Source organism: Mangifera indica, chromosome 9 (assembly GCF_011075055.1).
Source record: "Mangifera indica cultivar Alphonso chromosome 9, CATAS_Mindica_2.1, whole genome shotgun sequence".
Lineage (NCBI taxonomy): Eukaryota > Viridiplantae > Streptophyta > Magnoliopsida > Sapindales > Anacardiaceae > Mangifera > Mangifera indica.
This window is the reverse complement of record NC_058145.1, coordinates 17,788,113-17,800,874: the sequence shown is the minus strand read 5'-3', so window position 1 is coordinate 17,800,874 and position 12,762 is coordinate 17,788,113. Positions and strand designations below refer to the sequence as shown.

Sequence of the window (12,762 nt, the reverse complement as noted above, 5' to 3'; positions counted from 1 at the left end):
TTTCAATTGCCAGACAACACTTTTCACATCTGAGTTGAATTTTACTTGTACATTCCTGTTAACCATCAGTAACTACTGCCATCTACTGGGTATTGAAACCCTTTTTCCGGTGAAACAACTACAAATTTCACCACTCTGCCATAAAAAATTGTTACCCTTTTGTCTGATATGGTAACTGGATTTGCATGTTACTCAAGTGTAAAATTCGGTGGTCCCAGGGGAGTTGCAGTGACAAGGAAGAAAATAAATGTGATGGTAGGGATTCAAAATTCATCTCTAATGAATTAAAATTTTAATTTTAATTTATTTGATTTGATATACTATCCATAAAATTAATCATTAAATTTAAAATTTTTTTATTTAATATAATTAGTTTAATTTTGAATAAATAATTTAACTTAAAAATAAATTTTACTTGTTACAAGAAAAAGAGAGTAAAATTGGATTACATATTTTAATGATTAATTTGAATAACAAAAATGAGACACTCAAACAACAAAGAGAGTGTAAGTTCAAACCTTATTAAAGGTAACTTTCAACTAAAAGTCATTCAACCATATGAGAAAGAGCCAAAATCAACACTCAATGTTTATATTTTAATATCACATTTTTTACTTATTTTATTAGTTTTTATTTATTTGCAATGATTATTTAAAACACTAACATATATTTTTCAACCGAGCCATGAGGAGACTGACTTGATGCATTCATTTATCTCTTCCATGCCCCACTCTCTCTGTTGTAGAGCCATATTCTTTTTACCAAAGACTCCCATGCCTTTGCGTCTGTCCTACTGGCATTGCATCAATGAAATGTAAAAAAGCTTTAGGGCCCTCTTCCTGGAGCCTTCTTAAATTTTCTTTCACCTTTGTGGCAGAACAAGTACACACCCTTTTAGTTAACATAATAATGGTTTATCTGATCGTTGAAAAAGCTAGCTAAGTTATCTTTCTCACCAAAAAATTATCTTGAATATGGGATATGGATACTTTTGAAGATCACCGCACCAACAGGAACTGGAAAAGTGCACTCAAAAATTGAACATTAGTTGGGCCCTGTTTAATGTGCACTCCACTTCTGCAACGCATGCTTGAACTTTGATATCTTCTTAAAAGTTTTCATCATATCTTTACAATGATTCATTCCATTTGCTACATATGAATATGTCTTCATTTTGTTCAAGAGAAATTATTAACATTCTTTTTACTAAATTTTCTTGGAGTTTAACAATTGCTGATCCATAATGGTTGGATTCAATCCAAGCCTAGAGCATGAGATCGGATTGAAATCTTAATGCCGATTCGAATTCGTTCAAACTGGTGCACAATGTCACCAAAGGATCGCATGTGAGATAAACAGTATTTTCAATAGGATAAACAGTATCATTGGATGAATCAACAAATCAATTTCAAACCAAGTAGGAGTTTTAGCTCAAAATCGATAGGTTTAGGTTGAGACATGAATTTGATTAGAACTAGCTCGAATCAGATCCACCTTTGCATTTGAGGGTCTTAAAACCCAGATAAAATTCAAGACATGGCCTCATGTGAAACTTAGAGAGATTACTTTAGCAAAAGAGTCACTTGGGCTGGAAAATTGTCACGTGGGATTAGCTTTTTGAGTATACCAAATTGCAGTTGGCCAATAAGGATGAACAAGGATTATGCACCATAGGATACTAATAATATAACACAAGGCTACCCCCTCGCAAATGGGGCAGTATATTTTAAGATATGGTCTCCACAATTCCATATCTACAACTATCTCATCATCAGAAGAAAAATGGAAATATGAGGTTAATGGGACCCAAACTTAATTACCGCAAGCAAGGCCAGGCTGCTTCAATCAAAACACTCTCTCATATGTGATGATGCTGTAGTTGCAAGAGTCTAGAGTATGCACCTTCAGCTCGGCTAACCAATTCGGAGTGGCTACCTTGTTCTACTATCCGACCATCTTGCACCACCGCAATGTTGTCCACGCCTCTTATTGTGGATAAGCGGTGAGCCACAAGCACTGTGGTTCGACCCCTCATTAGCTTCTTGAGTGCTTCTTGTAGCACACACTCAGATTCAGCATCAAGGGCACTTGTGGCCTCATCAAGCAAGAGTATTGTTGGGTTCTTGAGAACAGCCCTAGCAATTGCTATCCTTTGTTTTTGACCCCCAGAAAGTTGAACCCCTCTCTCACCAACTGGTGTTTTATATCCATCAGGCAATGCACTGACAAATCCATGAACATTAGCTGCACGAGCCGCTTCAATTACTTCAGCTTCGGTTGCTCCGTCTTTTCCATATGCAATGTTGTCAAAAATGCTTGCGGCAAATAGGGCTGGCTCTTGTTGCACCAATCCAATCTTAAGTCTAAGGGACTTCAAGTTCAGTCTACGAATATCCTTTCCATCAATCATAACTTTCCCAACTATTGGATCATAAAAACGCTCTATCAATGCAATCACAGAACTTTTACCAGACCCACTAGCACCCACAAGAGCTTGGCTCTGGCCAGCACGGATTCTAAGGTTAAAGTCTTTGAAAACAATAATATCAGGCCGTGATGGATACGCAAAATCAACATGTCTAAGTTCAATTTCTCCGCGAATGGTTTCTACAGGCTCGGCATCAGGATCATCAGGGTCAATCCTGGTAGAGCGGTCCAAAATAGAAAACACTGAACCAACAGCTTCACCTCCCCTAATAATCTCTGGAGCAAGACTAACAGTTTCTGCAACTGAATTTGCCGTGATGACTAGGACTACAAAAACCTTGATAACCTTTGAAAATGTTGATACACCTTTGCTAACAAGGTGGGCACCATACCATAGAATGAGAGCTTCAGAGGCATAAAGAGCAAGCTGAGAAAGCCCAAAAAGAATGCCAGAGCTCTGGCTACGTCTCAGGCTTTGTCGTTGTGGCACATGAAGCTCATGACAGAACAAGGAGAGGATCTTGTTCTGAGCATTAAACGCTGCAACAGTTCGGATATTGCTCACTCCCTCACCAGCAACCATGCTGGTCTTTGCATGAGCCTTGGCAGTGTCTCCAGCAAACCCTTTCAGAGAGAGTTGCTGTATAATACAAAAATTAACAGAATTAACTAGTTGTCCCAAAACTATTAATCCATCACTTTACCACATTCAAACTTGCACCAATAAGTAAAATCATTTAATCACATCTTAATCGTAAATTATCATGAACTACTAAGAGCAAACAAGTTACTATCTTTTATTCCTATAATGAACCAAATGGATGGTACCAAACCAAGGTAACTTTAATATAAATGGGCCACAAAATAGTGTTCCTCCAACGAAGGACAAGTAGATGAATAGGACACTTACATTTTAGCAGATGGTTTTAAAGATATTAAGTCTGTTTTCACTGTGCATAAAGCATGTGCAATTTAAGAAACAATGGTCCACTAAAAACTAACGATGAACATGGACTCGGGTACCTCACTTAGAGAAAACAGAACCTGATCCTGGAAGCCCCACAAACCCATAAATGGAAGCCTAAACAAAATAATGTCAAAAGGGTTTTCTGTGCAAACATGTGCACCCTGCGCAAGTTAGCATTTTTCACCAACTTTACAAGTCCCCCTCTCTCTGCCACTCACTTATATTCATTGTCATGCCAATAAAGACTGTCACACCCTGACACCCTTTACAAAAAAATTCAAACGAACAAAAGAAAAGAAATTGAAAAAAATTGAGAAAAGTTATTATAAGTGTATAATAATATCAGACAGAAATAATGCAATCACGGACCAAGAATCTTCAGAGACAAACAAAAATGGTGGCATCTAGCTCTATCATAAAGAGCTCACGTAACTAGGAAAAGAAAAAAAAAGACCTTTCACTTGGGTGACTAAAATAAAATTCTGACACATACAGAACTGATATACAGAGGCTTGTGCAGTGTGGTGATGCTAAAAATCTAAGAGCAATGCAAAGAAACTATGAGAGAAAGTACACAACTTGACATGTTAACTAGCATAAGAAAAGAAAAGAAAATAAGGAGTCATAGCTTCAAGAAATAAGCTAAACATGAACATATATTGAAGTTGATGGAATCTTGAGTATTTTATATGAAGCTTATATTATATTAGAGTTTATGCAGAATTTTTCAGAAGTTAATGCAACTGCCTTGGAGGAACCACGCACAATGCACTATTGTTTAGCCACATGATTTGCTCTTGGCGTTTTGTAGAAAGATATAGTGAAGCTATTAGATTCTTAAATCAAAATTAGAATTACCCATGTGTCCTTTTGAAGTTTGGTTCAAACCCACCTCATAAATGTTGACATTTATTTGAGTAAAATGTTGAGTTGAGTGTTTTATGAGTGAGCTTACTTGAGCAAAGTTGGCAAGGACCAGAAGAGGGAAGGTGACCAGAATGAGAAGTGAGACTCTCCATTCCACTATGAAGGCAACAATAAATGAAGTGAGTAGCGAAGTCATGTTTTGAAGTATGACTGAGATTCTTTCAGCGATTGCCGATTTGACATCTGCAGCATCAGTTGCTAATCGAGCTGCAACTAGGCTTGAGTTATGCTCTTCCTCATCGAACCATCCAACTTCATTCCTTAGGATTGCTAAAGAGAGAGAGTATACCAGAAGAATCATGAGTGGTGAAAATCTATATTTAACAAAGATGAGATCGAAACAAGAGATAGATAAAATACCTGCAAGCATCATTCTTCTCACCCTTGTGGTGAGGTTCTCTCCCATGATACTGAAGAAGTAATGCTGTATCAAATATGCAACAACAGCATAAAGACCAGCACCAATGTAAATAAAGACATACTCCTTAGTTTTCCTTTCCATGGCTGCAGGATTTCTATAGTAAAAAACTTCAATCATATTGCTCATCACAATAGCAAAAGTTGGACCTATGAAACCAGATAGCACAGACCCTAAGGCACCCATTATTGAATATGGCCATTCAGGAGCATTAAGCTTGAGAAGACGGAAGAAATAGCCATCAGGGGCAGGATTTTTGTGGTCAGTTTCAGTGCTTGAGACCATCTCCATCCTGCCATCAGCACCAGTACTGTAGGAATAGCTCAAGTTTCTTAAGCTGCCCAAGCGGAGGCCTAGGGACTTTGTTGACAATGAATGGCTTAGATGTGAAGAACGTGAACGGCAGGTTGATGGGTTTGCAAAGTCTCTATTCCTGACCATTTCTTGGAATCTGATTAATGAAGCATAGGCCCCAGCCTTAGCAATCAATTCTTCATGTGTTCCTGTCTCAACTACCTGTCCTTGTTGTATAACTGCAATTGTATCAACATTTCTAATGGTGGAGAGGCGATGAGCAACAACAACAGTTGTTCTTCCCACCATGAGACGATCGAGCGCTTCTTGGACAATGCTCTCTGAGCTTGCATCAAGTGCACTAGTTGCTTCATCAAGGACAAGAATCTTGGGATTTTTCAACATTGCTCTGGTGATTGCAATTCTCTGTTTCTGGCCACCAGAAAGCTGCACTCCACGCTCTCCCACCTGATTTCAGATAAAAAGGCAAATAACATCAACATTTATGCATATATGCCATCAGGCATTTGAGGTGGGAAAGAGAAGAAATAAAATTTTGAGTATGTGATTGTGAAATCAAATTTAAACTAATTTGGCTTATCAGTACCAACCTGAGTGTTGTACCCATTAGGAAGTAAGGTGATAAAGCTATGTGCATTTGCAGCAGAAGCAGCAGCTTCCACTTCAGCCATTGTTGCATCAGTTTTTCCATAGAGTATGTTCTCAAGTATGGTGGTTGCAAAGAGTGCTGGCTCTTGGTTCACAAGACCTATCTGATCACGTAACCATCCCAGATGAAGTGTTCTAATGTCCACGTTATCCAGCAAAACTTGCCCTGCTCACCAAGAAGACATTATTTCAACCATCCATTAAAGGTCACAGAAACTTAAATCTTTTAACAGGATTAAAGTTTTTTAGTTACCCTGATTAGGATCATAGAATCTTTCTATTAAAGAGACAACAGTGCTTTTTCCAGATCCACTGCCACCAACAACTGCAACAGTCTTTCTGGCAGGAAGAAAAATTGAGAAATTCCTGAAGATGATGACATCCGGCCTCGATGGATAGCTGAAGGTTACATCCTTGAATTCTATATTGCCATTAACCTCCGACAAGCATTTTCCATCTGAGGGGTCCTGAATTATGGACGGCTTTTGCTTGATGATTTCCATCAATTTGTAGCCAGCTGCTTTACCTTTGCTAAATGCTCCGAGATTTGAAAAAGACTGACCCAAACTCCTGAAAAATCCGAACAATGCATCATAATTAAAAGTAAGCTTAAACATCTGCAATTAATAAAATGAGAGACTAGTGACTCAAGATCTTACATGCCACCAACAATGGCAGAGAAAATTGCTGTGAATGCCTTCCCTCCATCAGTCTGTCCATTCCTGATAAATACACCAGCGTACCAGAAAACAAGAGCCCATGACATGCAAGCAATTCCATATGTACATCCCAGACCAAGACCTTTGGCCATACCAGCCTTATATCCAAGTTTCAACGTGTTCTGTATCGCATCTGAATAGGAATTAAGGGCCTTGCCCTCACCAACAAAAGAGTACACTGTCCGAACTTGTGCAATGGCCTATGCAAATAGTAAAAGATTTAGATGGATGAACTGTAATAAAAACTGGCATAAAAATGCAGGCATAAATTCTTCACAAGAGTCAATTAAACCATTTTCTGGATCATTAAAGAAATGAAATCCAAAAGATTAATGTCTTACATAAAACAACGTTGACCAAAGTTGACAAAAATAAAAATTCAGGTTTTGGCAATATGAAATTCTTAAAGCTAAGTAAACATCTCCTTTTAATGATGCACATGGTAAACATCATTGCCATGCCGCTTCGAGTTGCCATTTAAAAAGCGGTAAACAGATTAATATAACAACACTTTGCAGTATAAACAAATAGATTTTCATAACCAAAATGCACAATTCTAAGTACTGTCACACTATTTTAGTAAAATAAAGCTCACCTGCTCGGCAATTATTCCAGCATTCGCATACGATTCCCGGCTCTTGGATGTGAGGCCAGTGAGAGTATATGCGTATAAGCCTCCAGCAAAAGCAATACCAGGAATGACTGCCACACTCAGCAGTGCTAGCCTCCATGCTGATACAAAACCAACCACCAAACCCGCCAGAAATGTTGACAAATAATGAATAAAATTCCCCACCTGTGAAAAAAAGGTCCAATTAAGAACTGGAAATCACAAAAAGTCCAACAACACAAAGCCTGGCGCACGTTTAACTTATGAAAGCTAACGTACGCCCACAAAATTGAAAGAAAATGCTTTGACCTTTAGGGACCCGCATTAATACATCATCACAACCAACCCAGAGGAGGTTTTGCAAATTTATCACTACCCCTTCCTAGATTTGGCCCCATAGCTTTGAATACGGTACACAAACACAAAAAGAAAAATAAAATAAAATAAAATAACAAAAAGACTGTTAGATCAAATTATGCCTTCTCACTAATGGCATCTTGAACGAGAAGAGTGTCTGTTGAAACACTAAAGACAATATCACCAGTTCTTGCATCAGTATCAAAGAACCCCACATCTTGTTTCAACACAGCCTCCAAATACTTTTTCCTCAGTGTGCTTACTTGTCTCTCTCCAGTGTACATCCAGCATGCAATTTCTGATCAAATTTTCAAACCAACACAAGATTAAGATAATGTATTAACAACGATAGAAAGTGATGTGTGTATGAGAATTAACTTAAGCGTTTGTTTTATCAGAACTTGAAAAACTAGAGGATTAGAAAGAGATGTTTACAAAGGACAAAAGCATTTGTCTAACCACGTGGGTTCTCAGTCACACCTAGTTTGAGCCCTGGTGCAACAACTCTTACTGATCAAATCAGAAGATTAAAAAAAGATAACTTACCTGCATAAGATGACAAACACACAACGAGGCCAAGGTACACAAAGTAAAGTGCATACTGAAACAAACAAGGAGAAGAAAAAAATTCAGATCTTGATCTGAAAAGAAGAAGAAAGATTGAGTTTTGTGAGAAAATTGTATACCTTGGAGACTTCATGAATCATTTTGTGTAAGTCCATTTGGTTTTTGCCAAAGCCATTGACCATTTCACCAAAAAGGAGAAAGAAAATAGGCATAGAAGAGCCATGAACAATAGCTCCTAAGCTTCCAAGGATCATCAAAAACCAATCAAACTTGTCTGCAAATGAGAAAAGCTGATAAAATGGCAAGCTTTGCTCTTTCTTTTTCTCAGCTTCAGGAGGCAATGACTTGGAAGCCTCAGTGGCCTCAGCCATTGCAACAATAGCTCAACAAAACAGAACAGCAAGTGGGTTGTGAGTGAGTGAGGGAGTTTAGTTACTTAGTAAAGTAATGAAAGATCTGAGCTGCTGATTCAAGCATTGAAAATGAAAGATGTAACAAGTAGCCAACAACCACCCTTTGCTCTCTCTTTCAATTCAACTCCAAATTAAGTCCAAAGAAACAAGGTAAAAAAAAAAATAGAGTGTATGTACAAAAAAGAAAGAGAGTGTAAATATAGAAAGAGAAAGTGAAGAGACAGAATTTAGACCAGTGGTCAAAGTTCAAGAAAAAAAATTGGACTGCTTGAAGAGATGAGAGGCACGGGCTGGTGTGAGGCCTGAGGAGTTTTATAGTAAACTATAAATTTAGAGGGGTGTAAATGAACATTTTTATATTCATTATAATTTTATTTTAATTCAATTCAGATATACTGGAATCTTTTTCTAGACTTTTGTGCCCCTTTCGGATGATTAGATATTATTATTATATTTTTAGAATCAATGATGACTGACAAGGGTGGGGTTGATTAAATATATATATATATATTTCAACAAAATAATATTAGAATTGGCTATTTTTGACGCGACTCCTTCAGCTGATATGATATGTAAAACTGTAGTTTCAAATTGGCCAACTTATTTGCCAAATCTAGGTATATTTTGGTTGACTCTCCTTATTCCGAACAGAACTCTTATATAAGTGTTATTATGTTTAGATCATATTGTCTCATGTCAAAACAGGTCAATTCATGCGTGTGTTTGATTTAAAAAAAAAAAAAACATCTAAAATATGTTATTTTAATTAGGTGAATTATGTTTTAACACATGTCAAATGGGGCATGTCATTTTAATTATGTCCAATTAATTAATTAGATAAGGTCAAATCTTAATCTGGATTGAGTTTTCGAAAGAATTTTAATTTATATGTTAAGAGTTCTATTACCAGAATTCGAAATTAGGTGATGGTATATTCCTCCTATCATCTCAATTTGTATCTTCCTTTTATATGCAAACCTCTCTCTCTTACTTAATTAGGAATTGTGAACCTAAATCCCCACCTACCTTACCCATATGACTGACTAAACATAAGCTTCAATTGGAAATCAATATCAAAATTTGTTTTCGTTATGACATGTGGCCGCCTTAATATTGGCTATCACCCCATTTCATTTCTTGGTTACCTTATGCTGATTTGAGGTATATTTGATTTATAATTATCTATCATGATAGACTTAAGTGGAATCAAACTCCAATAAGAGTTAGTTAGTTTAAGATCAATTCAAACCCAAACCCAAACCCAAACCTGAACCCACTTATGAGATTATTAAAGAATTTAAAGTATTTTTAAAATAAATTTCCACATTTCAAGCCACCAAGGCTTTCAAATTAGTTGTATATCTTATTTAAGCTATTTGAACTTAAATTATTGTTTGACTTAACTTGAAGCCTTTTATCTCGTTGATGTCATCATAACTAATCTTTTGTTGCTGACAATTTTTTTTTCTTCTCTAATGATTCTTCAATCAGGTTTGCATTTAATTTGAGTGCTCAAGCTCAAAGTGCAACTCAAATCAAAAGCCTAGTTTGAGTAAATAATTAGATTAATTTTTCTATGCAAGTTGAGTTTAAATCGATTTAAATATTAAATTTCAAATCAGTTTGGATCAAATTAAAAATAAATTATTTTCAGATTAAGTTTAAATATCTATTTATCCATCTTGAGCCAATCTTTCTTAAATTCGGAATTTCTCCAAGCTGGCCTTGTTTGGGCTGCCAATCTGATTTGTCACAATTATGCAACTGATACACAATCATATATATATATAGTTTCATACAAACAAAGCCCAAGCCCAATTAGGCCCAATCCGCTTCGCATTCTCCATTTCACATTGGCGGTTTCTCACTGTTCAAATTTCAAATTCACAACGGTTAAACTCAATCCCCTGAGCTGGATACCACCAATCATCCCAAATTCAAAATTCAAAACTCAGCAACAAACGGCTACTTCCTCCCACGCTCATCTCTATTAAAGTACCCTTCAAATCGCCCTCATTCTTCACTCTCTGATTTCTTCTGCAGTCAAAGCTCTCCAAAACTCTCAAATCTAAACGCAAAATCACTCCACAAATCACCCCAAAATGAGAGAGTGTATCTCGATCCACATCGGCCAAGCCGGTATTCAAGTCGGTAACGCCTGCTGGGAGCTTTACTGCCTTGAACATGGCATTCAGGTTAACTTCTCTTTCTTTTTGTTTCTCCAGTTTTTTCGCATCTGAAAGCGACCCTTTTGTTTTTCACATATGGGTATTAACAAGGTTTTGGTATTCTGTTTCTGTTGCAGCCTGATGGGCAAATGCCGAGTGACAAGACTGTTGGCGGTGGAGACGACGCTTTCAACACTTTTTTCAGCGAAACCGGAGCCGGAAAACATGTGCCACGTGCCGTGTTTCTGGATCTGGAACCGACTGTGATTGATGAAGTGAGAACGGGGACTTACCGCCAATTGTTTCACCCGGAACAGCTGATTAGTGGCAAAGAAGATGCTGCTAATAACTTTGCTAGAGGACACTACACCAGTAAGAAAATTAAAAAAAAGAAAAAAAGTGAACTTCGAGTTTATAGAGTCAAGAAATAACTGAACTGTTTGTTTTTTTTTTACTTTGTTGTTGCAGTTGGGAAGGAGATTGTGGATTTATGTCTTGATAGGATTAGGAAATTAGCTGATAACTGTACTGGGCTTCAAGGGTTTCTTGTATTTCATGCTGTTGGTGGTGGAACTGGATCCGGGCTCGGATCTTTGCTTCTTGAGAGGCTCTCTGTTGATTATGGCAAAAAGTCAAAACTTGGCTTCACTGTATACCCTTCACCTCAGGTTTCAACCTCAGTTGTTGAGCCTTACAACAGTGTGCTATCAACACACTCTCTGCTGGAACACACTGATGTATCTGTGTTGCTTGACAATGAAGCCATTTATGACATTTGTCGCCGCTCTCTTGACATCGAGAGACCCACTTACACTAATCTCAACAGGCTTGTTTCTCAGGTAAAGAAGTGATTTTTTTTTATAATTTCTGAAATGATATTGAGTTCTGGGTTGTGTTTGGTTCAGTTGATGAGAGGCTTTTGTGTGTAAATTTGTGCAGGTGATTTCTTCTCTAACAGCCTCTCTTCGTTTTGATGGAGCCTTGAATGTGGATGTGACTGAGTTTCAAACGAATTTAGTCCCATATCCCAGGATTCACTTCATGCTTTCATCATATGCGCCTGTGATTTCGGCAGAAAAGGCCTACCACGAGCAGCTCTCAGTGGCGGAAATCACAAACAGCGCCTTTGAGCCTTCATCCATGATGGCTAAATGCGACCCCCGCCATGGGAAATACATGGCATGCTGTTTGATGTACAGAGGAGATGTAGTCCCCAAAGATGTCAATGCAGCTGTGGCCACGATCAAGACCAAGAGGACTATTCAGTTTGTCGATTGGTGCCCAACTGGGTTCAAGTGTGGAATCAACTACCAGCCTCCAACGGTGGTTCCTGGAGGGGACTTGGCCAAGGTTCAGAGGGCTGTGTGTATGATTTCAAACTCAACAAGCGTGGCTGAAGTATTCTCAAGAATTGATCACAAGTTTGATCTGATGTATGCGAAGAGGGCGTTTGTGCATTGGTATGTTGGAGAGGGAATGGAAGAGGGAGAATTCTCAGAGGCAAGAGAGGATTTAGCTGCACTTGAAAAGGATTATGAGGAAGTTGGAGCTGAGTCTGCTGAGGGAGAAGATGATGAAGGAGATGAGTACTAAGCAGTCTGTGAATGTTGTAGTCGGAATGGTTGTTTCTTCTGCCAATGGACTCATTGGTCTTCAATCAAACCAGCTGTTAAAATGTTTTGGCTTCCTATTTGTTCAATGAAATTTCCATATTTTCTGAAATTCACATCTGTAATCAGCTAGTGAATTTAGTTTTACAATAAATTTAATTCATCAATCTCGAATTGGGTCATGCCTGCTCACAGCCCTTTCCGCCTGAGAGATCTTACCCTTCCCGTAGAAAGGGACGAAGTTGTGAACCATGGAGGGCAAACTATGAGCAATGATTTATTAAGTCTGGGCTAAATTTGGGCCAAATTTGGGCTATATTTGGCTGAGTGTATGAATGAGATACAATATATTTTATACTTAAAATACACTCCGAAAAATCAATTGAACAAAAGTTCAGCTTTAGATATAAGCTCAAATACAAAAGAATCAATTTGATAAGTTATAATTTTAAAATGGAGTTGAAATCAGTTTATGTATATCTAATATTTGAATTTAACATGAATCTGAGCTCAAGCAGTTTAAATTGAATTAAACCCTAATTATATCTTAAATATAATGAAGCTTCCATAATAAGAACCCATACTTTTCCTCTTCTTTCATTCCTCCGATCACACC

The 12,762-nt window shown here is 37.6% G+C and overlaps 2 protein-coding genes across 2 annotated transcripts; one reads left to right on the top strand and one right to left on the bottom strand.

The window, feature by feature from the left end:
* Positions 1-1,637: 1,637 nt before the first annotated feature.
* Positions 1,638-8,595, bottom strand: LOC123225062 (ABC transporter B family member 19-like). Its single transcript, XM_044648907.1, has 10 exons — positions 8,075-8,595; positions 7,935-7,989; positions 7,511-7,686; positions 7,017-7,217; positions 6,362-6,621; positions 5,956-6,272; positions 5,645-5,868; positions 4,682-5,501; positions 4,350-4,591; positions 1,638-3,067 (listed from the first exon to the last, which is right to left on the bottom strand). Exons 1-10 carry the CDS (start codon positions 8,324-8,326, stop codon positions 1,859-1,861), a joined length of 3,756 nt encoding a protein of 1,251 aa, XP_044504842.1. The 5' UTR covers positions 8,327-8,595; the 3' UTR covers positions 1,638-1,858.
* Positions 8,596-10,380: 1,785 nt separating this feature from the next.
* LOC123224932 (tubulin alpha chain-like) lies at positions 10,381-12,258 on the top strand. Its single transcript, XM_044648721.1, has 4 exons — positions 10,381-10,563; positions 10,674-10,908; positions 11,005-11,375; positions 11,476-12,258. The coding sequence occupies exons 1-4, from the start codon at positions 10,471-10,473 to the stop codon at positions 12,127-12,129; spliced, it is 1,353 nt and encodes a 450-aa protein (XP_044504656.1). The 5' UTR covers positions 10,381-10,470; the 3' UTR covers positions 12,130-12,258.
* The last annotated feature ends 504 nt before the right edge of the window (positions 12,259-12,762 follow it).

Bases quoted from the DNA above. Each gene is read 5' to 3' on its own strand.
- LOC123225062 (XM_044648907.1), bottom strand. From the start codon at position 8,326: ATGGCTGAGGCCACTGAGGCTTCCAAGTCATTGCCTCCTGAAGCTGAG. The intron at 7,218-7,510 runs GCATAATTTGAT...TTTTTTTCACAG, and splicing joins AAGATGCCATTAGTGAGAAG to GTGGGGAATTTTATTCATTA. The intron at 6,273-6,361 runs GTAAGATCTTGA...CGGATTTTTCAG, and splicing joins TCTGCCATTGTTGGTGGCAT to GAGTTTGGGTCAGTCTTTTT.
- LOC123224932 (XM_044648721.1), top strand. From the start codon at position 10,471: ATGAGAGAGTGTATCTCGATCCACATCGGCCAAGCCGGTATTCAAGTC. The intron at 10,909-11,004 runs GTAAGAAAATTA...TTGTTGTTGCAG, and splicing joins TGCTAGAGGACACTACACCA to TTGGGAAGGAGATTGTGGAT. The intron at 11,376-11,475 runs GTAAAGAAGTGA...AAATTTGTGCAG, and splicing joins TCAACAGGCTTGTTTCTCAG to GTGATTTCTTCTCTAACAGC.